Source organism: Sinohyriopsis cumingii, chromosome 9 (genome assembly GCF_028554795.1).
Source record: "Sinohyriopsis cumingii isolate HCF-2022 chromosome 9, ASM2855479v2, whole genome shotgun sequence".
NCBI classification, from domain to species: domain Eukaryota; kingdom Metazoa; phylum Mollusca; class Bivalvia; order Unionida; family Unionidae; genus Sinohyriopsis; species Sinohyriopsis cumingii.
The window spans coordinates 79,901,143-79,926,803 of record NC_142969.1 but is presented as its reverse complement, the minus strand read 5'-3'; the positions used below and the strand labels follow the sequence as shown (position 1 = coordinate 79,926,803).

The window sequence follows — 25,661 nt, the reverse complement described above, 5'->3', positions numbered from 1 at the left end:
CCTTCTGTAAAGTACAGAATGTTACAAAATGAAAGTCTGGTTATAACTTAAGTCTATTACTAACATTGTGATATAAAATGTATAGTAAACACCAGGTAGACCTGGCATTTTATGGGATTTTGAAAGCTCTAGATTCAGATAAATATGTTTACTACAAAGCAAGTCAATGTCCCAGGTCAGATAGAAAATGAACTTGAGTTTGGACAAGGTAAAGTCCAAATAGAATGTTACACTTGTTACGTTTAGGCTCTTTTAAACAGTAACAACATAAGAGTGAAGACAAGAAACTCTGTTAAATGTAACACATAAATTCTTTAGCTAGAAAAACAAGATAACAATGAGAACAAATCTTGCGGTTCAACGAATGTAATCCAAAAATAATCAAGAATAATCCAAGAATTAAAAAATTGAAATCCTAGAAATAAAAAGTCCTAAATGAATCTCAGTTGGAGTCCTGAAAAATCCAAGATGGAGAACGATGACGCATGCAATAGTCAATGTTGTCCTGATGTGTCAGTAATTCCTTGTTGAACTACAGAAAATAATCATCCAGTTTTTAATTCCGAATAAAATTTCAATAATTGTCTTTGTCCAAGATTTATGTAGGAGAACTTAAATATTTCCAGGGAAAGAATTAATAATTCCATAAAATAGAATTTCAACTGAAACTGGTCACAAAAAGCACCCTTAAGTGTCAATGGTTTATTAACCAACTGACTAAATTCTCTATAGAAAAAGGTTATAAACAAATTTAAAACGCAAAACAGATTCCCGTATGAGGGTCACATCATCATGTTTCTTGAACACAATATAAGATTTTAACATCTATAGACTCGACTAAAGCCAATGAATTTTACTCTGGAAAAGAATTTTAAAAAGTTGGTTACTTCAACTCACTGATTTCTGAAACAAGGCCAAGAACTAAGTGATCATTAGATAGAAGGTTTCTATTATTAGTGATTACGAAGGTCAGGTCTAATAGAACTGAATTTCTGGAAATTGAACTTCTGGAAAATGTCAAATCCAGTAAATAAAATTACTTTATAATAGCATGTAATAAAATAAAAGAAATTTAAAACTAACAAAGAAACAATTAAATGAAATCCGATATAAATTTAATCAAATATACATAACAGGTCCGCCATAAAGAAAAAGAAAGATTATATAATAAAGCTTTCTTTTTACCATATATTAGTTATTTAAGAGGTTTAAAAAATATAAGAAGAACTGTTATGAATTATACAAAGCGTACATAGAATAGTAAATTTCTATACACTGGAAAATGCATCCGCTATTAAATTATCTTTTCCCCTGATGTGCCAGATGTCAATATTATATTCGTGTGACAACAAACTGAACCTTATTTGTCTTTGATATTTATATTTCATCTTGCCGATGAAAGTATGTCTGCTGTGATCACTGAACACAATAATCGAAGAACTAATGTAAACATCAAAATGTTGTAATATCAATATCAAAGCCAAAAATTCCTTCTTGATTGTTGAATAATTTTGTTGGTGCATTTTTAATTTCTTAGAAAAATGGCCCACTGGATGATCACTCCATTTTAATCTTCTTGAATTAATACTACTTCAATCCCAATATCACTTGCATCAACATACAGTTTAAACGATTGGCTGAAATTTGGAGCTGTAATAACTGGCGGTCTTTCAAGTATGGCTTTTAACTTACTAATTGCCTCCTTACATTTTTCAGTCCAAATAAACCTGTTTTACTTGTTCAATAAATTTGTCAAGGGTCCTGCAATTATGGAAAAATTGAAATAATTTCCGAAAATATCCAGCCATAACTAAAAATTGCATCAGTTGCTTTTTACTAACATGCACAGGGAATTCAAATATAGCCTTGGTCTTAGCATCTATAGGTTTAACTTGTTCATGCCCTCGATATGTCCTAGAAAAGTTACACTAGCACGGCAAAACTCAACTTTGGATAAATTAACGATCAAACTTGCATCAGTGAGTCTGTGAAAGAATTTCCGAATTGTTGCTAAATGTCCTTTCAAGGTGTCTATGTATATGATGACATCATCGATGAAGGCGTCACAATTATCTAGACCAGAGGTAATCATATTCATCAGACGTTGAAAAGTACTTGGCGATCCTTTCATCCCAAACAGCATCACTTTATATTGATAAAGTCCATCTGGGGTCAGGAATGCTGAAATTTCCTTTGCTCTTTCCATCAGTAGAATTTGCAAAAATCCTTTCAGACGGTCAAATTTGGTGACATACTTGGCATTTCGATTTTATCAATGCAGTCATCGATTCTTGGTAATGGAAATGAATCTGTGTCACACTGTTCACCTTCCTATAATCAGTACACACTCGGAAGGTTTTATCTTGTTTCGGAACAAGTATACATGGTAAAATCCAGTAACTTTTACTGGGCTTTACAAAATCATGCTCCATCAAATACTGAATTTCTTTCTTCAAGTATTCCTGTTTGAGAGGGTTTATCCTGTACGTGCATTGTTTCACAGGTATGGAGTTTACAATTGCAACGTCATCGAAAATTTTGTTCTTGTAGGAGCATCTGGAAATAAGTGCTTATAATCAAATAATAACTGTTTAAGTTCATTGTTTTCTTGCTGTTGCAAATGTGAAAGTATCTGGTCCAGATCATTCATAATTTCTGAATTCCGAAGGTTTTTCACTCCAGAATCAGTAAAGTCCGATAGTATTCCTCCACTTCAATTTTCACGGAGTGGGACAGGTACAACTAAATTGCGTGTATAACCTGGCTATCTCTCTGAATATACTGGTACTCCTATAATTTATTTAGATCCCAGGAGGACTAACATTATAATTTAACTCATTCATTCTATTCTGAACTTTGTAAGGGCCGTACTATATAATAGGAAAAAAATTCTGAAGAATGAGCAAGAGAGACTGAACTCCATTGCCAGACTCAAAAGTTCTCTCCGTTGTAGTTCTGTCAAACCAAAATTTCGCTTTTGAATTGAATTGCTGAATGCCAAATTCAAGCATAATTAACTGGAAAATTCTAGAGCTAAAATTTGACCCTTGATCAGTGTAACGTAGTCGAGCTGACCCTTTGAGACCGGGCATGGTTTTAAAGAAACAATAAACACGTTCGTGGATGACTAATGACAATATATTAAACACTGGTACTAATGATATGAAAATAACACAGAAAAGCATATAAAATGAATATAAACACATACGAAATATAAATTGACTACTATGTCACATTCAAGTAGTCAAAAGTTCTAGAAACTCCATGTAAAATTCATGTACACAAATATCTCTAGCAAACTTTCATATAAACAAATACTTGTTGCAAACCCATATAATCAACTACTGGTTGCAAACATTTATGTAGTCAGACACTACTGTCGTAATTCACATGTAGTCAAACCACTACTTGCTATTGTTCTTTTACTTGTAGTCAAAACACTACTTGTTATTGTCCTTTACTTGTAGTCAAAACACTACTTGATTGGAAGATATACGTTGACACGGCCTTCTCTCTGACATGGTCACTTCTCCCCTCCGCACTTGTACCCGTACGCTGGCACTGAATTGGTGGGTTATACTAATGGTACACCAGACGTCATGGTATTCACAAGCCCATCCGGCTGCTCATAACCGGCGAGCTGAATATGGAAAATAAACACACCTTTCCAATAGTCTAATTTAATTGGAATGGGTTTTGTTGCAACTACTTTAAGAATATACGATAGGCACGAAGTATGACATAGAAATGCTATGCAATAAAAACAAATATACGTAATGCTATGACATTAATACATACATAATATGTTTTCGAAATTAGTCGTGATAGCGACTAGATGAAATTAACTCGTTACTACATTGATTAGGTTATATCTTAATAAACTGAATTGCAAATACGATAAACGATGTGACCACATAATACAACAATGAACGTGCTTTTACGAAACTGAATAATTATTGTAAATAATAAAAAGAGTTGACTAAAAAAAAAAACATTCGACTCACCCAACTGTTTGGCTTTAACGAAATTACAATGGCACCTGACCGACAGCTGAATATGTTTAAGAGCTTCCCTCTATATTGGCTGTGCCCTTCAATATCTCTACCCGATATATATAGTAGTGCGCAATAATACATTATTTCTCACGTGCCGCGCGAGCAATAAAAGCGTCGCTCGAGACGACGAAAAATTACAGTTACAGAAATATTACGGCGCGTGAAATAAGACAACCTGATTTAAATGAAAAGTATGGAAGACTAAATGAGCCATATCGGGCATTTCGTAACAATCAGATTTGACAGATTTGGGAAGGCCAAACTGAGTAAAAAACTTAAAGCTTTTGCTTTTGTTTTAGATTTAATAGTCCTCAAAGGAATTGCCTCCGGAAACCTTATTGCATTCAATACATGACCGTGACCTTGACCTCTTAGAAATAAGAGCATTTAGAATAGGTCTGCTTAATTTTCATGCTTAAATTTCAATTTGTAGCTATCAGAAATAACGTGTCTTTTCTTCTTACAATAGGCACACGTAGGAAGAGACAGGATCTTTGATCAAGCTTATCCGAAGCTTGAGTTTTAAAAGTTGTGCTACATTGAGATTTAGAATGGCTTGTATTAGGCTGAAATACTTTTCTGCCAGAAGAATTCTGAGTGGAAGACATGCCTACAAAAAGAACAATATGAGCTAACGATTACTTGTCAGCAGCACGAGCAGCATTTTCCAAGGTTTCGACCTTATGCTCATCAAGATAAGTTTTGATGTCACTATTGATACAGTTCTTAAATGTTTAAAGTAATACAAGTTATTTGAGACTTTCATAATCTTAATAAACTTTCTTCGCTAAGCACAATCTATCAAATGACTGTTCTTCTTCTCTTGTAATTTCGACATGAGTTCGTCCAGCTTCTTTTTATAGTTTCTGAATTGTTGACTAACTCATACCCCTTTAAGATGCATTTCTTAACCACATCATAGTCAGCAATTTGCTGTAGTGACAGTAAACGGTACATATCACTAGCTTTACAAGTAATTACACATTGTAATAATGGAGTCAGATGTTCAATTGGCCATTTTAAATTTTCCGCTATTTTTTCAAAACTAGGAAATATTTGTCTTCTTCTTTTTCTATCCATTTCTTTTATTCTAAATTGAAATTCCCTCTCTTTCTTCTCTCTTTGTATTTGCATCTGTCTCTTTCTTTCTTCCTGATCTAATTGCAATTGCACTTGTTTCTCCTCTTTCTGAAACTGCATTTGTTCCTTTTGTAACTGCATTTGTTCTTTTTCTAACTGCATTTTTCTTTCTTTGTCTCCTTCTTCCTTATCTAATTGCATTTGCATTTGTTCTTTCCGTAATAACATTTGTTCTTTCTCTTTCTCCAATTGCATTTGTTCTTTCTCTTTGTCCAATTCCAACTGCATTTGCTTTTCTTCTTTATTTTTCTGAAGTTCCAGCTTTCTTAACTCTAATTCCATCTTGCATTTTAATTTTAATTCCATTACTTTTATGTCAGAGTCTGATACATACCCACTGATCGAAACCAAAACAATTTTATAAAAAAACATTCTTTTCCCCCAATTATTGGACCAAAATATTTTTTATTTCTTGCTTCATTATGGAAATTTTTGCCTCAGAGAGATCATATTTTCTGGCAAGTTGAATCAATTCATCTTTTTTTTCAAAAGGTCTAATTGCTCCTGGGTAGGATTTGAAAGAAAGATTTCCACCTTTGATGACATTATAAAAATCTCGCTGATTTCACTTAAGATTTCGAGAATGTAAAATAATACTTGGGATTTAAAATATTTCGAACACTAAGGGTAATTCAAATTTCAAAAACAAAGTTTTCTGAAATATTTTAGGGAAAATTCATATATCCCAAGGACGAGCGACCCACTTTTCTTTGTTACGTTTAGGGTCTTTTAAACAGTAGTAAGAAAGGAGTGAAGACAACAAGCTTTGTAAAATTTAGCAAATAATTTGTTTACCTAGAAAACAAGGTAACAATGAGAAAAAGAACTTACCGTTCATCGAATCAAATCCAAAAATAATCCAAGAATTACAAAATAGAAGTCCTAGAAATAAAAGTCCTAGATGAATTTGGGTTGGAGTCCTGAATAAAAATCCAAGATGGAGGACGATGACGTATGCAATTGTCAGTGTTGTCCTGATGTGTCAACAATTCTTTGTTGAACAACAGAAAGTAATCATTCAGGTTTGAATTCCGAATAAAATTAAAATAAATATCTTTGTCCAAGAATTATGTATGAGCACTTAAATATTTCCAAGGGAAAGAATTAATAATTCCATAAAATAGAATTTCAACTCAGAATGGTCACAACCAAAATACCTTTAAGTGTAAATGGTTTTGAGCCCAACTGACTAAATTCTCAATAGAAAAAGGTCATACACTAATTTAAGATGCAAAACAGATTTCCGTGTGAGGGTCAGATGATCATGGCTCTTGAACAAAATAGAAGCTGTTTACATGACCAACATCACGTACTCCCAGTATGGCCTTGACTAAAATGAATGATTTTTACTCTGGGAAATAATAATAAAAAAAGAATTATAAAAAAGTGGATTACTTCAACTCACTGATTTCTGAATCAAGGTCAAGAACTAGATCAGCAGTAGATACAAAGTTTATATTCTTAGTTGTTTGCGAAAAAACAGTCAGGTCAAAAAGAACTGAATTTCTGGAAAATGCATTTCTGGAAAATGTCAAATCCATTAAATAAAATTACATTACTATATGATTTAAAGAAACAAATGTTTTTAAAACTAACAAACAAACAATTAAATTAAATCAAATATAAATTTAATCAAATATACATAACACACTATCCATACATATAATGAAATAAAAAAAAATGAAAAATCTAACAGGCAAACAATATAAATTAAATATTAATAACAGTGTGTATTTGTCTTGTTTATATGCAGTATTTGACGAAGTAACATGATGTAGTTTATTATTTTTACAGTAGCTGAGATCGTAGACATTTGTTTATGCAGTATTTAAGAAAGTGGTCTGCTAGTTATTGTGCATATATAGTGTTTGAAAAGGTGGTTGGTATTATTTTGTGTGTGTTTTTGATGTAGTGGCTAAGAAGTGGTCTGGTGTTCTTTTTAGTTTTATGTAGTATAAATATAGGTTGATTGAACTCGCTAAACATTTCTTCGCTCTTTTAAATTAAACTATGGTCATGACTCTTCTATTCCAATGTAATAAAATTTAATACACATGTGTCAAAATTTTCTGTCGTTAATTCCAGATATATGTAACTTTGACGTTGGGTACTGCAACTGGATGCAAAGGCAATCTGATGGTTTTCGTTGGAATCGCACATCAGGAGCTGCATCCTCCAAGAAAACTGGCCCGCAGGGTGGCCATACAAACGGGACTGGTAGATTTTATTATGCTATATAAAATTTGATACCTGTTTACTTCATTTTGAGAAATGATAATGTATTGTTTTACATATGTCTGTCAAGATGAACCTGAAAGAAATGGAAAACGGTAGCTCATACTTTACTTTGATTATGTAAGCTAAGCTGCCCTTATCGTCGGGTAAAGCAAATGCAGTAGGCCTCCAATTACGTTCAATTATCATACAAGCTGAACTCCTGTTTCCAGATTGATGATTTATTGTTGAATGTTTGACACTTTTAATTGTAGATGTTCAGCTGGCGGAAACAGAGATGGACTAAACCAAATCTTTTTTTTCTGATTGATTTATTGACCAAGAATTGTGTGACAAGACCTGAGGAAATCTGAGAAATGCCGCATCTTCTATGAATTTATAAGGATGCAAAAATGAGCACATTCTGTGATTTGAAAATCTGAGTTATAGAGATGAAATTTCGCCGCAAAAATATCTGAAGAAGTTTAAGGTTGTTGCCAATATGAATAAATTATTTTTATTTTATAGGTATTTTGGTTACTTATTACCAGCCGATCTGAATTTGAGACAAGCATTAAAATGGTTGTTTTAATACTTTGCTATAATTTCTTCCCTTGTTGCAGCAGACGATTACTACATGCACATCGACGCATCATTAGGGAATGAGAGCGACAATGCCATTCTACATCATGCAGGACTTTATCGTCCAGGGCCATCCTGTCTTTCATTCTGGTATCATATGTATGGAGAACACATGGGGAAACTAAATCTGTACACTAAAAGAAATGACAATTCAACAACTCCGGTGTGGTTTAAAACTGGAGACCAGGGCAATAAATGGACATCAGCAGCTGTAGACGTAGACGTTGGTCCAAACGTAAGAGTTGAATTTGAGGCAATCAGAGGAAATGGTGGTCGTGGTGATATAGCTTTAGACGATATTTCACTGATCAATGGAAATTGCAACGGTAACACACACACACACACACACACACACACACACACACACACATATATATATATATATATATATATATATATATATATATATATATATATATATATATATATATATATATATATATATATATATATATATATATATATATATATATATATATATATATATATATATATAAGATCTGACATCAAAACAAAACTTTCTTCATGGTAGGCCAGTATTTGTAATTGTGTGAACCTTCCATTCATTACGTTCAAATGCCCTCTGCAAATATCTGCTATTGCTTCCTTTTACTTCTTCCTATTCATTTGCTTATAAGAACGTGCATACAGTGTGATACTTATTACGAGAAAGAGGATTAACAAACCCAGTGAATCATAAATACCGATTAATTAAAAAATTTGTGATTGAGCCTTTTTTTTATTGCACTGCATAACTGCTTAATAACATAAAAGTAACAGCGGGTTATTGTAAATGTTCTTGACTAACAAAGACCGTGTACACAAGTAGACGGTGAATCGAAAAACAGTTTATTTAAACAAAACGGAAAAACCAACGTGAGTTGCCATATATTCTGAATTTCTTGGAACGTAGTTCCACCTGTAGCTTTTATCAGTAAAAATAAGTGCCATCCTTGACGCTTTTTAGCTCTTTATTATATATTTTTGGTTTCAGTTTAAGAAATAATTTTGTCCTACACACTTATACTTTTTTGTTTAATGTTCTATGTACCTAGGTGGAGGAAAGATAATGATTCTGAAATCGGTCATTAAAAAAAATCTTTGGAAATAATTAATAGAAAAAACGATGCAAATAATGTTTGTGCATCCCAGACGAAACAAAATAGACAAAAATGTTTTACTTATGACAGATTTGGTCTACATCCACAACAGCGCGTCATGGCAGTTATTTTAACTTATTGTAAGAATTATTCAAAAATAATTCCAAACTTCAGCGTCAAGATTTCTCAATTAAAGGTTGAAAACAGTTGACATAATGCACCAAGTTATTATTATTTAAAGGAATATTTCCTTCACTCGCAAAAAGGAATCAGTTGGTAAGTGTTAAATTTGGTTAGCCAATGTCCAAGACAATTACTTCCATGTAAAATGATGATTTATATACATACGGCTTTATACAAATTCAAACATTTCATTTTTAATTTGTCCAATCATCATGAAAACGCTACTAAGATTTTTAAAGTACCCACTGTATGAATATTCCTAAAGAAAGAAAAAGAACGTAATTAAGGCAGATTACCTTTGGCAATTTAAAAGTGGAGGATGTTAATGAAATAATTAATGTAAATACTACCATTACACACAATTACCTTTCTCATCAGATTTATAAACAAGTTAATACATATAGCCAGATAAGGAAGTTAATTTGACTGTCACAATCAACGTGTTTAAGTACAAAGACATTTTATTTACTGAATTAGTTACAGTTACTAGACGATAGATACCGTAACACTAAATGAAACTAAACCAGTCAGAAATGCCACTGGATCCTCTCAGTTGGTATACCATCTGATAGCTCTAAAGAAAAAGGAATACCAGCAGCATCTACCTATATACATAAATATAAAGTCTTTAAATGATTTAAATGAATGAAGTCTCTTCTTTATATTTTTATAGCACGTTAGCTGGGGGGTGGGGAGTACGAGAGTTATGTCCTTTGTTCGGCTACTTGCGTCTTTCGCTGAAGAAAGATGCCCTCGCCGCACGTTATTAATTTGATTATAGGTTTACTGACCATCTGGTCACTTTACTGATGGCAGTTAGGAAAAAAATTAGCAATGTCCAGACAGGAACAAAATGTTAACAATTTAATTACACCAGTTTAATACGAATTTAAGTGATTGTATTTATAATCATTTTATTTATCAAATATGCATTGTAATCGAGGAATGGTGTCAAACTAATTCTAAAGATGTTCCACTTACAATGCTCTTCTGTTGCGAGTCAAATTCAGAGATTGGTTTGGGATCGGCTAACCGTTATGTTCCTCAGAACACAAACTTGGCATCAGAGGTTAATGAAAGAGTTTGTACTCTTTCCGATGCATGACAATTAAACATAAGCCCAAATTTGTAGTAATATTTAAAAAATTAGTTAAATATTTGGCTGAATCCGTGTGTTTATTTCCTTACAAATATCACAAGAAAGTTTCACACACGGTTGTGACAACCTTAGGATCGTTAAAGAGACGAAACATCAATAGCGGAGAGAACGTCCAGAAAGTACCGTAAATATTCCTTGAGTGTTCTACAGCTGTCTGTTCTTGTGTGACGTTATTTACATGTAGTGCAGTGAGTGTCAGCGCGATTTTATGGAGATACTTGTTCTCTCTAATCTGTCTGTTGTATTAAGAACGTACGAAGAGAACGATTCCTGCTTTATATTGTTCCTCTGAATCATCGCTATTATTTCTAGTCAATCATAAATAAGCCTTAAGACATCCATTCTATAGCGCAGCGTTGATTAATGATTACGAGTGGATTCTGTTTTCGCTATATTAAGACAAAATGCTATATGACCTTTATTGTTTGATTGACACACTTTCTAAAACTTATTTTATCGAAACTGACCATCCGAGAAGATAGTTGTAATGTTTTTGGAATCCATTGCATAAAGTTTAATGCATTTTTAAAAAAAAGAAAATGGCGTCTGACTGTGAACGATGATAATTGTATCACGTGCATGACAAAGCTTTTCAGATCAATCAAAAAACTTTTGCACTTTTCTCCTTGTAGGTTTGCTATAAAATGGTAACTTTTGTTTAACATAAACATATACCTACATACACACAAAAGTGGTTACTAATTTACCTTGATTTATGTATTTCCTCTACTGATTTGGAAACAGGTACAGGTGCCACATCAACCGCAAGGGATTTGACGGAGTTCTCTGTCGACGTTGATAGAAACGAGACAGAGCTAAACACAAAAACGCTAATTGAAAGCAGTGTTACCAACTCACACACGAGTACCTCTGGAAGTCAAACAAGGACTATTGGACACAACTCAATAGCCGCAGGTGAGGAGAAGTTACATAGATTGAAGAAGTTCTTCAATAAATAATCAACAGCGCTGTAGTGTTAATAGCAACTGTACAGCTTCACAAAATTGTTAATTTCATTTAAAATATTTGTATTGTGGATTATTTATTAGCTTATTGGATCCTAGTGCATATTCTTCTCATAGTTAATAAACTTTCTTTCTCCGCTCTTTTGTTGCTACATTTATGCAATTTTTTTGGCTAAAGATATGTGTCATCGTTAGAATGTAAATTTAGAATAAATTTGTAAATCAGTTGTTTGTGTCAAATGCGCGAGAAGGTGTACTTAATAAGAATGGAATATTACAATACCCAAACATCTTAGTTCGATCTCGTCGGTGGCCTAAGTGGTTTGAGCGTCCGCCTCGGATGCGGTAGGTTGCGGGATCGAACCCCGGCCGAGTCACACGAAAGACTTATACAAATGGTACTAGCAGCTGCCTTGCTAGGTGCTTAGCATTAAGAGGTTAGTGTTAGAAATGGTTGGCCAGGTGTCAGAATAATGTGACTGGACGGGCCATGATGCTACATGTCTGCGGCATGATGCCCCAGTGTTTGACATCACTAAGTTGCCACAATGCAGACATCGTAACGATATGACTGACAATTTGTAAAACTTACGTTCAAAATCAACACACATACACACACACTGTTTACACATGTTGATATACTATACAACAACATTACATATTTCCCATATATATATACATATATATATATATATATATATATATATATATATATATATATATATATATATATATATATATATATATATATATATATATATATATATATAATACTGTAGAGTAGCGTGTTGATATCTACACATGGAATTATACTATAGACTAGCAGGACAATATATTCAATGGATTTTTTTACTATACAGTAACATAACGGGATTCACACAGGGCATTGTACCATGCAATAACGTGACAATATTCACAATATCATGATATACCTACACACGGTATTCTACTACACAGTAACATGACAATACCCACACACGGTATTCTACTACACAGTAACATGACAATACCTACACAAGGTATTATACTACACAGTAACATGACAATACCTGCACACGGTATTCTATTACACAGTAACATGGCAATACCTACAGACGGTATTCTACTATACAGCAACATAATACCTATAAGTGGTATTGTACTATAAAATAACATTACGATATCTAAAATTGGTATTGTACTATACACAGATATGATATTTACAAGTGGTATTGTACTCTACAGTGACACAATATGACAGTATACTACATATTAACATGACAATATCTACACAGGGCATTATGTCAGGAATCTGAGTGCAGAGCAACTACTCATTGCGTTAACTGTGGAAAGGAGCACCACTCCAATTCCAAAGATTGTGATACCTGGAAACAGGAGAAGGAGATACAGAGGGCAAAATACAGTTCTAATATTCCCTATCCAGAGGCCAGAAAGCTTGTACAGACTAAAACATCATTTCCTGGCCCAGCCTTCCTCGCTGTAGTGAAAAACAATCCCAACACAACGAAGGACGCTCAAACTCAGACAGATCCACCCGATTCACCATCAAGCTCTAACACCTACCATTATGAAGCACAGATAAACACGGCATCTCCCCAAACAACTTTCAATAATAGCCCTTCACTCAAACCACCAAAGACTAAAAATAAATCTCAAGGAAATAGGCAGCAAAAGGGGTCAGATGACCCCATTAAACTCTATAACAGGTTTGGTGACATTGAGAACATGGATGCAGAAGAAACTGCTCCATGCGTTCAATGTGGCTCCAGACCTACCTCCAAAACATTCATCCCTGTATTTTCTCCAGAGAAATAACAACACAGATATCCCACGCGAAAGGTCTAACCTAGCTCCAAATTCTTCACTTTAAACTTATAATGAAGAACACTATCATACAATGGTACTGCCGAGGACTTAAAATCAGCTACAATGATATTATTCTGCTTTTAAAAGAACACGATCCTGCAGTATTATGCCTTCATGAAACATTCTAAAAAGACACGGACAACATCACACTTAAAAACTACTCCCTGTTTAACATCTAGTTTCAAAATGTTAACAGGGCCTCAGGAGGAGTTCCTGTTGTTGTGAGAAATAGAGCCCCCCCCCATAGCGTTATCCATTTAAACTCAAATTTGCAAGCCATTGCTATAAGCGTCAATCTACATCGAGTGATTACTTTTTGATCTATTTACACGCCACCAAACACCAACCTACAATCAAATGAATTGGATGACCTTGTTCAACAACTGCCAGCGCCGTTTGTTTTACTTGGGGATTTTAATGCCCATAACAATTTATTGAGATCAAACTACATAAGCGACTGGGGCAAAACGGTAGAAGATTTCATTTCTAGACACCACTTGTTTTTATAAAACACCAAATCACCGACATATGTACACCCAGGAACGGGTACCTACAAGTACATCGATTTGACAATTTGTTCTCCTTCGCTACTTTCGGATTATAATTGGAAGGTCGCTGATGACCTTTACAGCAGTGACCACTTACAATCTCTCTTAAGAACACCAACGTTACAATAGATGATGCAATTCCACAACGGAATTTAAAGAAGGCCGACTGGTCCAAGTTTGAAACACTTTGTAAAGCTAGGCTTAACAGGGATACCGTTTTAAACGACAATGACCCTATTCAGTATTTTACTTCTGTCTTAATCGAGATATCAGAAAAATCCATTCCCAATTCCTGTAAAAGAACCCCAAAAACCGTGGTGCACCAAAGAATGTAAAGCAGCCTTTAGACAACGCCGAGAAGCACTGAAAAAATTCAATAATCGTCCAACGCCCGAAAATTTAATTAAGTAACGTATTTTTCGGGCCAAAGCTCGCCGCACGATTAAAGAAAGTAAAATAGCATTATAGAAAAATATGTTTCAACTTTAAATTCTCGTTCTTCTATAAAGAAAGTTTGGGACACAATCCGCAAAATAAATGGAAAGGGAAAATACAATTCCTTTCGACATCTGAAAATAAACAACAAGAATTTCAATTCCAAACATGACATAGTTAATATACTTGCTGATAGTTTCTCTAAAAATTCCTCATCTTCTAATTATTCAGAATCCTTCCGAAGATTAAAAACTCAAAAAGAAAAGACACGGTTGAAATTCACATCGAATAGTTCAGAAAGTTATAATCAACCGTTTTCACTGTTGGAGCTTACGGAATCTTTGAATAAGGCCCATGATACAGCTATTGGGCCTGATGATATACATTACCAGTTTTTGAAACACCTACCAGAACCATCATTAACAGTTCTTCTGGAAATCTTCAATGATTTATTGATTACTGGTAATGTACCAAAAATTTGGAAAGAAGAAACCGAAATGCCCATTCCCAAACCAGGTAAAGATAGCTCAGATCCTACCAACTATCAACCCATTGCTCTGACGAGCTGTGTGTGCAAAACAATGGAACGAATGATCGATTCTCAGCTTGTATGGTACTTGGAAACTAACAATTTAATATCTCCTTTCTACTGTGGCTTTCGATATGGCCGTAGCACCAATGAACATCTGGTTAAACTGGAAACATTTATTCGCGACGTATTTATCAAGATGGAACATTTGGCAGTGGTTTTCTTTGATTTAGAAACGGTCTTTGACACGACATGGAAGTACGGGATACTGAATGACCTGGACAATCTGGTCTAAAAGGCTGTCTGCTCTCTTTCATATCGAACTTTCTCTCAGACAGAAAATTCAAGGTACGAGTGGGCTATACCATCTCAGATATGCACGAGCAAGGTATGGCCGTGCCCAAGGGCAGTATTTTATGTGTGATGCTTTTCAACATCAAAATTAATAACATCACCAAGTGTTTGGCTCCTCGTGTGATTGCACCTTATACGTTGATGATTTTCTAATATGTTTTCGATCAAAGCACATGCATACAATTGAAAGACAACTACTGCTGAAAAAACAAGTTTCAAAATTGAGCCAATAATAACGATTTTAAATTCTCAAAAGAACAAACGGTATGTATGCATTTCTGTAAGTTACGAAGACATCATGATGAACCTAAACTCACGCTGGACTGAACACCTATTCCAGTTGTTGAGGAAACAAAGTTTTTAGGTATTATCTTGGACAGAAATCTGACTTTTATTCCACATCTAAAGAACATGAAAGGAAAATGCTTGAAATATCTAGATCTACTCAAAAATAGTAGCGCACACTGACTGGGGTGCTGGTAAAAAAGTCATCCTCAATTTATATAAAACGTTTATTCTCCCCAAACTGAACTATGGTTGGGGTGTTTATGGTTCAGATAGGACATCATACTTGAAGATGCTTGACCCAATTCATCATAAAGGAATAAGACTTGCTCTTGGAGCATTTAAGACATCCCCATGTGAAAGCATTCTCGCTGAAGCGAACGAGCCATCTTTATCACATCGTGGAGAAATGCTTTTAATACAATATGCTCTCAAATCAAGATTAAAACCTCAGAACCCTAACGTTTTGGCTGCTTTGCAACCCAAATACAAAACCTGATACGAAAATAAACCAAACGCCATACCCTCCTTTGGCATTAGAATATCACCCAGCCTTGACAGTATAAAAACTGAGCTTTCTAAAATTCGAAAACATCCTTCTCCGAAACACCTCCTGGCTACTTAAGCAACCAAAAGTACTTTTTACTCTACACGATGGAAAAAAATCGGAGACAAACCCTTCCATCTTCCACAAATCTTATCATGAACTCCATACCGAATTTGAAAACTGCACAAACGTTTATACCAATGGATCAGAGGATGAGGATAAGGTTATCAGTAATTCAGTCACTACACAACAGAAGACTGGAAAACCCATTATTAACGAATATTCTCATCAAATATACTGAGCTGAATACCTCCCACAATATAATATACTGTTGGCTACCCAGCCATATTGGTATTAAAGGTAATGAAAAAGCAGATCGCGCTGATAACTGTCCCTATCCTTCTAACCATCTGATTTTAAAATACCTTATACTGACTTTAAACTTAGTATCAAAGAGTCTTTAGGTCAGAAATGGCAGGCATCATGGAATGATGCAGTGATTAACAAACTTCATGCAATGAAGCCAACCCTAAGATAACGGAGTCCTTCCTAAAGAACCATCCGTAGGAAGGAGATAGTCATTGCAAGAAGTATAATTGGTCATACTTATATAACCCACTCCCACATATTAAAAGGCGAAGACCCACTAGAGTGCGTTTCTTGCAATGAACCATTCTCTATTAAGCAACATTAAGCACTTTATGATAGAGTATTTCGATCTGCAACCTACGCGGTGCATGACATGAAGAAACCTTTTGATACAATAAACGTGCCTTGTATTATAAAATTCCTGAAGGAAATAAACATTTATTCTAAACTCTAATTTTTACGCTATCACCTTGAGCTTTTTTATGTATCGTATATACCGTCCTTTCAATACCTTTTTTGTTTATCTAAATCTTCATTAACATACACCATTTACATTCCCCGTTGATTGGGAAGTTTTATATATTACCTTTACCGTCTTATCGTTTTGTTTTTATAATATTTTTTTCTTTTTATCGCTAGTCGATAAGATACGTGTTATCACTTTGAATTAATCCTACATATAACCTTTGCACGGCGCTAAATAGCATAACAGTGCTGATGCGCCGTAAAAATACAATCAATCAATCAATCAATCAATCAATCAACACAGGACATTATGCGATATTGTAACACAAAGTGAATAGTTACATCATATATATATATATATATATATATATATATATATATATATATATATATATATATATATATATATATATATATATATATATATATATATATATATATATGTGTGTGTGTGTGTGTGTGTGTGTGTGTGTGTGTGTGTGTGTGTGTGTGTGTGCATGCATAAACCCACTGATGCGCAAGCGTCATTTCTATAATGGGGGCCTAATGTTAAATCCCAATTGACGCACAAGTGACATTTCTGCAATGACAGCCGCATGGTTATCCACATATCCCATTGATGCCGAAGTGAAACACAATTCTACTATAAGATACAATATCATGACACCGTATGTACAAAGTATTATACTGTACAGTAACATGACAATATCGACACACGATATTAGACCATACAGAGACATGACAACATTGACACACGGTATTAGAACACACAGAAACATGACAGTATCGACACACGATATTAGACCATACAGAGACATGACAATATCGACACACGGTTTCACACTCTTCTGTTACATGACAATATCTGCACTACTGTTATACTACATAAAGTGAGCATATCTAAACACGGTATTATACTACACAATGACAAGATAATATTCAATAAGGCTATTATAATGTACACTAATATAACTATATCTACACTAGGTGATATGTTATTTGTACATTACAGTTATGGGTTCAGTGGGTGGAGCAGTGGTGTTTGTTGCAGTCAGTTTGTTTGTTGGAGTCTGGACATGCAGGTAACCAACTTCATATTTAGCACGAAACATCCCACAACCAATATAATTATCTGGTCCAACATTCAACTTTCCGCACTATTTTGTTATCTGAATATAATAAACATACGGGCTGTTAGCTAATTCCCAATGTCGTTGTTCCACTATTATCTAGTTAAGTGTGACAGACTGTTAAAATAAATAGTAACTTTGAGATGAAATATCTATACACACTGCTCCGATTGTGCTCGAATAATTAGATGTTTATTTTGTTGAAATATATTATGATGGGGTCTAACTTGTGTGGCGGTTATATCTTTTAAAGATGGCTGGTTTGATAACTTTATTTCTTATGCAACAAAATTCTCTTTTTTGTAGATCTATAACGATGCGTCTGTAGTTATTGATACTATGTATACATCGCACACATGTGTCAGACCAAGAGTAAATATCAGAGAGGCTTGTTTATGTTCAAAGTTTTTATTGTTTATAATCCATGTATAAAGGCCTGTTTATCCCCTTGAATGCGAATCAAACATATTTTCTTTTACCTCTAGTTTGACGTCATAAAATGTACAGGTATATGCCTACATACACTAACTGATGAGCATTCAAACCCATTGCCTCCATATGCAAATTAATTGGCATTCAAACCCAATGCCTACATATGTAAATTGATTGGCATTCAAACCCAATGCCTACATATGCAAATTGATTGGCATTCAACCCCAATGTCTACATATGTAAATTGATTGCCATTCAAACCCATTGCCTACATATGTAAATTAATTGGCAATCAAACCCATTGCCTACATATGCAAATTGATTGGTATTCAAACCCAATGCCTACATATGCAAATTGATTGGCATTCAAACCCAATGCCTACATATGTAAATTGATTGGCATTCAAACCCAATGCCTACATATGCAAATTGATTGGCATTCAAACCCAATACTTACATACACAAATTTATAAGAATTTTAACCCAGTGTGTGTACATACACAAATTGGTGAGCATTCAAACCCAATGTTTTCATACACAGATCTTCAATATATGTTTTACTGTGGAGTCATTTGTTTCGATCAGCCGATATAGAAGAATTTTTTTCTTTCAGTTTTCTTTTAAAACATCGAGCATCAAAATGTACAACTCGTGTTGTTCCCCCCATAGTTTCAATCAATGAGTGTGAGCGTGTGTACGTGCATGAGTACTATCATGCATATACTCCAACAGAGTTACTGCTTGAAGCCTTCAATTATGAGTGAAAAAATCATTACTACATATTTTAGTGTTGCATGCCAGATAAACAGTATATACAATAATTGACACATTTATTTCACTCTCCACCTAATAACGAGGATATACACAGATGTACCCATGCTTCATAACTATGAACCGTTCAGTCTTCCACCTATACTGCACGTTTTCTTAGTAAACACGATTTGGAGATGATACTGATATATATGCATTCATTCACACACACACACACACACACACACACACACATCTATCTATATATCTATCTATCTATCTATCTATCTATCTATCTATCTATCTATCTATCTATCTGTCTGTCTATCTATCTATCTATCTATCTATCTATCTATCTATCTATGTAGTTACGACTCAATAGTCCTAACCAAGTAACCGAGAACACAAACATGTTTTGTAAAATTCATCAAATGATTTATTTCTCAAGAATAAAAAATGAACATTTAGAAAGTTACAGTACTGTGAACTAAATCCAAGATAGTTATAAAAGTTATATTACAAGTACAAATGTATGAAGAGAACATGTCGTGACCACAAATGTTCTTTTTGTTAAACACCGACATGACTCGGCATATGAATAAACATTATCATCGCATTTTACTCAGTGAGCTACAGAACCGGAGATTTGGAGTAATCATTTCTCGCAATGTTGAATCGTGTAAAGCTCTACGGAAATGTTTCAGTCCACTCATATTTTTTATCACTCCCACGTTGTTTGACAATGGTATACAATAGTGTCACCTTCTAAATTGATATGGTGGACCAATCATATGTTTTACAATTTTAAATCGTATATCCCTACACAAGAGCAGTAGGATACCTTGATATGCTGAACCGCTCATGTCTTGTATTTAAATCTCGTTTAGGGAATATCGTCTAATACCAGGTAAATAGTTACTGTTTGTATTTGTATTTGAAGATAATCAGTTTTCGTTATTAAAATCTCTAAACATGCAGCTAGATATATGTCTCACGAATAGTCAGATTATGAAGGTACAGCAAGCTGAGGATATAAATTATTGCCAGAAAAAGATATAAAAATATTGAAAATAGGTGACATTGATAACGTCACTGGAATGTATGGACATCCACGTTGCAGAACGCAAAGCAAACAAAAACCATGCTAGACTAGTTCAGATAGAAAAATATATCGACATGTTGATCATATTTAAATGTGTCGGTACAAATAACTACAAAGTTGGAAGATGCCTTTACGTTAGAATAAAACAGTTCTCAAAATTAGTTTTATTACACATCAAAATAGTTCATTGACATAAATATATTTGCAAAACCCATCTTACTGCTTTCGATGTAATCGAAAACGTTATCAGAACACTAGATAACAATGTAGATAACTATGCAGATACAACTCAATAGAAAACGGCATCTGCTTAAACTCTGAACTAAGTTCATTGTTCTTTAAAAGTATACTTGTGCAAGAATCAAATGGAATACCATATTTTCGTAAAAGTCAAAAAGCAATTTACATACCTTGAAAACAATATTCAAAAGGAACTTACAGTGTTGTGATCTAAATCGCAAATAATCCAAAACGTTTTATTACAAGTACACAATTATAGTTGATACAAAAAGGTGACAATGCTATATAGTTGATACACAACAAATACAATAATAAATAGTTGATACACAACAAACACAATATTATATAGTTGATACACAACAAACACAATAATATATAGTTGATACACAACAAATACAATACTATACAGTTGATACACAACATATACAATAATTTGATGCAATAATATATAGTAGATAAACAACAAATAAAAATGCTATATTGTTGTGTTACACCTAGTCAAGTTTCAGACTCTCAAGCCAAATTATCGACTCACTTGTACAAGGGGGACATAAATTTCAATACCATTTGGTGAAAAATATCTAAATGTACAAACAAGATACTCTATTAAAAGCCTGATGGAACGACTGTCCTAATATATTGGAAAATTGCACCATGTATATAGCGCTAGAGCCAAACACTGTTACGTGTCAGACTGTACAGACTTGGATAAATTCGGCTGTACAAAACGACAAGTTAAATCATTGTTATCTACTAAGGAGGGTATGCAACCTAAAATTCCACAACGACCAACAGTTACCACGAGGCAACCAATAAAAGTACGTTAGACGATAATAAGTCAAGTACTAAATTAGTAAGAGAAGCCCATACTGTAATAGACGAATACAACGGAAAAATTGAAAGTGGAAGAATTCAACTCATATTGGAAAGAGTTCTAGCTGAAAGGTTGCAAAAGTACTATGTGATTATGAAAATGATACGTGTAAAAGGAAGAAGCCGGGTTGGGATTAAATTTTAGCGAAGACAGCGAAAGCAATTTAGTGAATGAGATGTTCACTTATAATATATTAAACGTAGAATGAATCTGGCATTAGACTCGTGCGTATCAAGTTCAATGGGTTTAGCAGAATGATGCTCACTGAGTTAAACAAATGATATAAAGAAATGATGTTGTTTCTAACTGGAACGTGTAACTTATTTGATATATGACTATACACATGTAACTTATTTGATATATGGCCATACACATGTAACTTATTTGATATATGGCATACACAGTAATTTAGTTGATATATGGCCATAATGCTGTAACTTATTTGATATATGGCCATACACATGTAACTTATTTGATATCTGGCCATACACATGTAACTTATTTGATATATGGCCATACACATGTAACTTATTTGATATATGGCCATACACATGTAACTTATTTGATATATGGCATGCACAGTAATTTAGTTCACATATGGCCATAATGCTGTAACATTTGAAATATGGCTGTATTCATTACTGTGATGATGCATTACGCCAAGGTATCAGAGATACTTTCGGTAGGGAAAGATAGAAGTGTACTAAAAACAACTGAATCACAAAAATAGTTCCTTAAAACTGTATATCAGCCTCAGGCGTGTTGGAAAATATTCAATGCTGACTAGGAAGTTTAAAATTTGGCGGGTACATTAAACTTAACCCAGTGTTTCATGCAGAGTAATATTGCAACTTAGATCCATGTATAGTTCATGCCAATCAAGCAAGTTTTGACATTTTTGTAAGAAGTCATCGTCTTTCATATCTGATTCAGAAAACGGCGTCGACACAGCAAGAAAATAGAAACCATTGAGCTGCAACCCATCTCGTCTAAACTTTCAAGAATAGAGGATGAAAGAGAAGATTATTCATTTGCAGCGCATTCTATTAACCCAGGCTATACAAACAGTTCAAATGCCTCTCGCCGCGGTAATACGGAAATGATTAATGTCGAAATTGACAATGAAAATTACGAATATGCCTCTGCTTTCACATCAACAACGCCCGTACATTGGACAGATGATACGTACGACACTTGTGATGAAACAAAGCCTCACTTTGATGGTACATATGATCACATGCCAACACAGTTCATTGAAGAATACGATGCAACAAATTTGAAGATGCATGAAAGGCAAGATGCAAATGAAACATATGATCACGTGACAATATGTCCTGATGATGAATATGACAAAACCAATGTGGTGGCACAAGCTACGGCTATACAAGATAAATCATATGATCACGTAACTAAAGGCGTTTGCGAAACACCTGCCAATAAACAAAATATCAGTAACAGTCAGGACAACATTTATGAACTTATAGAATGACCTTGCTATTTCTCTCTCTCTCTCTCTCTCATGTTTTGATATCATTTGTCATGTCTGAATAAATGCAGCAAGAAACAGAAGTGACTAAAGTGACGGAACCTATACTTACACAAAAACTGGTAACGCTACAATTACAAATCAGTCTCCCAAAGGTTTGTCCTAATCAAGCTATCAGGTGAAGAAACAACTTTTAAAAAAAAACGAATTAAAAAAACAACAGAATCAACAAGAAAAAACAAGTGATGGGAAAGCTGAGAGAGAACATATACCATATCTGAAGAAAGGGAAAATATATTTAAAATAAGATAAATAATAGTAATAATAATAATAATAATAATAATAATAAGAAGAAGAAGAAGAAGAAGAAGAAGAATAGAAAGGTTTTAAAAATCAGATTAAAATTTGGAAACTACATTATATTTTCTGCAAATTTTTATTTTAAAATATTTTCCTATGTGCGGTGATCTGCGACGATATGAACTATCCGTACGGAGAACAATAGTTCTTTATTCTTTTGTGGTAATGAAGATTATTGCAGCTCGCTCTTGCGACACACCAATTTCCTCTAACAAACAGATAGCATTTATAACAGTCGCCTTAACGCAAATCACCATACGTCGATTTGGATTTGCTCTGTGATCTCTGCTGTAACCTTCAGAAGTTTCGTACGCTTTAAAATCTTCAGCCGTTGTTTCTTATTCCAACATAGAGGAAAAAATTCAATCACTGCTTGAAAGAGAATTAAAATTTGTCCAGGATAAATAGATGACTGGTAAAAGTTTGACATGGGTTGGAACAATTGGGGGAGAAACAAATCATTAGGAAATAAGAAATCTTTGTAAATATGTGAGTAGCTAAAATGTTTAAATCTTTCCTGACAATGTCAGATGTTTATAGCATTTGAAAAATGTGTTGTCATTTGTAAAATTATATTCTTACGACAGATTTCAATGTATTGTCATTTGCATATACTGTAACTTTGTCTTCTCTCTATGGTATTCAATTTATTGTCATTTACATATATTGTAACATTGTCTTCACTGTACGGTTTTGATTGTATTGTCGTTCCCATATACTGTATCATTGTCTTTTCTCTACGGTGTTCAATATACTGTCATTTACATATATTGTAACAATGTGTTCTCTGGATTTCAATGTATTGTCATTTGCATATATGCAACATTGTCTTCTCACGACGGTTTTCAATGTATTGTCACTTGCATATATTGTAACATTGTCTTCTCTCTATGGTTTTCAATGTATTGTCATTTGCATATATTGTTTCATTGTCTTCTCTCTATGGTTTTCAATGTATTGTCACTTGGATATATTGTAACATTGTCTTCGTTCTATGGTTTTCAATGTATTGTCACTTGCATATATTGTAACATTGTCTTCGTTCTATGGTTTTCAATGTATTGTCACTTGCATATATTGTAACATTGTCTTCGTTCTATGGTTTTCAATGTATTGCCACTTGCATATATTATAACATTGTCTTCTCTCTATGGTTTGCAATGTATTGTCATTTGCATATATTGTTTCATTGTCTTCTCTCTATGGTTTTCAATGTATTGTCATTTGCAGATACTGTTACATTCTCTGCTCTCTATGCTATTCAATTTATTGTCATTTACATATATTGTAACATTGTCTTCGTTCTATGGTTTTCAATGTATTGTCACTTGCATATATTATAACATTGTCTTCTCTCTATGGTTTGCAATGTATTGTCATTTGCATATATTGTTACATTGTCTTCACTCTACTGTGTTTAATGTATTGTCATTTGCAGATACTGTTACATTCTCTGCTCTCTATGGTATTCAATTTATTGTCATTTATATATATTGTAACATTGTCTTCACTGTACGGTTTTGATTGTATTGTCGTTCCCATATACTGTATCATTGTCTTTTCTCTACGGTGTTCAATATACTGTCATTTACATATATTGTAACAATGTGTTCTCTGGATTTCAATGTATTGTCATTTGCATATATGCAACATTGTCTTCTCACGACGGTTTTCGATGTATTGTCACTTGCATATATTGTAACATTGTCTTCTCTCTATGGTTTTCAATGTATTGTCACTTGCATATATTGTAACATTGTCTTCGTTCTATGGTTTTCAATGCATTGTCACTTGCATATATTGTAACATTGTCTTCTCTCTATGGTTTTCAATGAATTGTCACTTGCATATATTGTAACTTTGTCCTCGTTCTATGGTTTTCAATATATTGTCACTTGCATATATTATAACATTGTCTTCTCTCTATGGTTTTCAATGTATTGTCACTTGGATATATTGTAACATTGTCTTCGTTCTATGGTTTTCAATGTATTGTCACTTGCATATATTGTAACATTGTCTTCGTTCTATGGTTTTCAATGTATTGTTACTTGCATATATTGTAACATTGTCTTCGTTCTATGGTTTTCAAAGTATTGTCACTTGCATATATTGTAACATTGTCTTCTCTCTACGGTTTTCAATGTATTGTCATTTGCATATATTGTTACATTGTCTTCACTCTACGGTGTTTAATGTATTGTCATTTGCAGATACTGTTACATTCTCTGCTCTCTATGGTATTCAATTTATTGTCATTTACATATATTTTAACATTGTCTTCACTGTACGGTTTTGATTGTATTGTCGTTCCCATATACTGTATCGTTGTCTTTTCTCTACGGTGTTCAATATACTGTCATTTACATATATTGTAACAATGTGTTCTCCGGATTTCAATGTATTGTCATTTGCATATATGCAACATTGT

The 25,661-nt window shown here is 33.7% G+C and overlaps 1 protein-coding gene across 3 annotated transcripts in view; it reads left to right on the top strand.

Annotated features, from left to right (window-relative positions):
• LOC149792094 (MAM and LDL-receptor class A domain-containing protein 1-like) overlaps positions 1-25,054 on the top strand; it is a 50,978-nt gene extending 25,924 nt beyond the window's left edge. The window contains exons 4-8 of one of the 3 annotated variants that reach the window (XM_089970607.1): positions 7,281-7,412; positions 8,033-8,377; positions 11,244-11,408; positions 17,869-17,938; positions 22,318-25,054. In XM_089970607.1, the coding sequence (XP_089826733.1) occupies positions 7,281-7,412; positions 8,033-8,377; positions 11,244-11,408; positions 17,869-17,938; positions 22,318-22,873 (1,268 nt within the window). In that variant the 3' untranslated portion in view covers positions 22,874-25,054. Of the gene's footprint in view, positions 1-7,280; positions 7,413-8,032; positions 8,378-11,237; positions 11,409-17,868; positions 17,939-22,317 lie in introns of all 3 variants that reach the window. The other 2 variants (XM_089970606.1, XM_089970605.1) reach the window with 2 other exon arrangements.
• Positions 25,055-25,661: the final 607 nt, after the last annotated feature.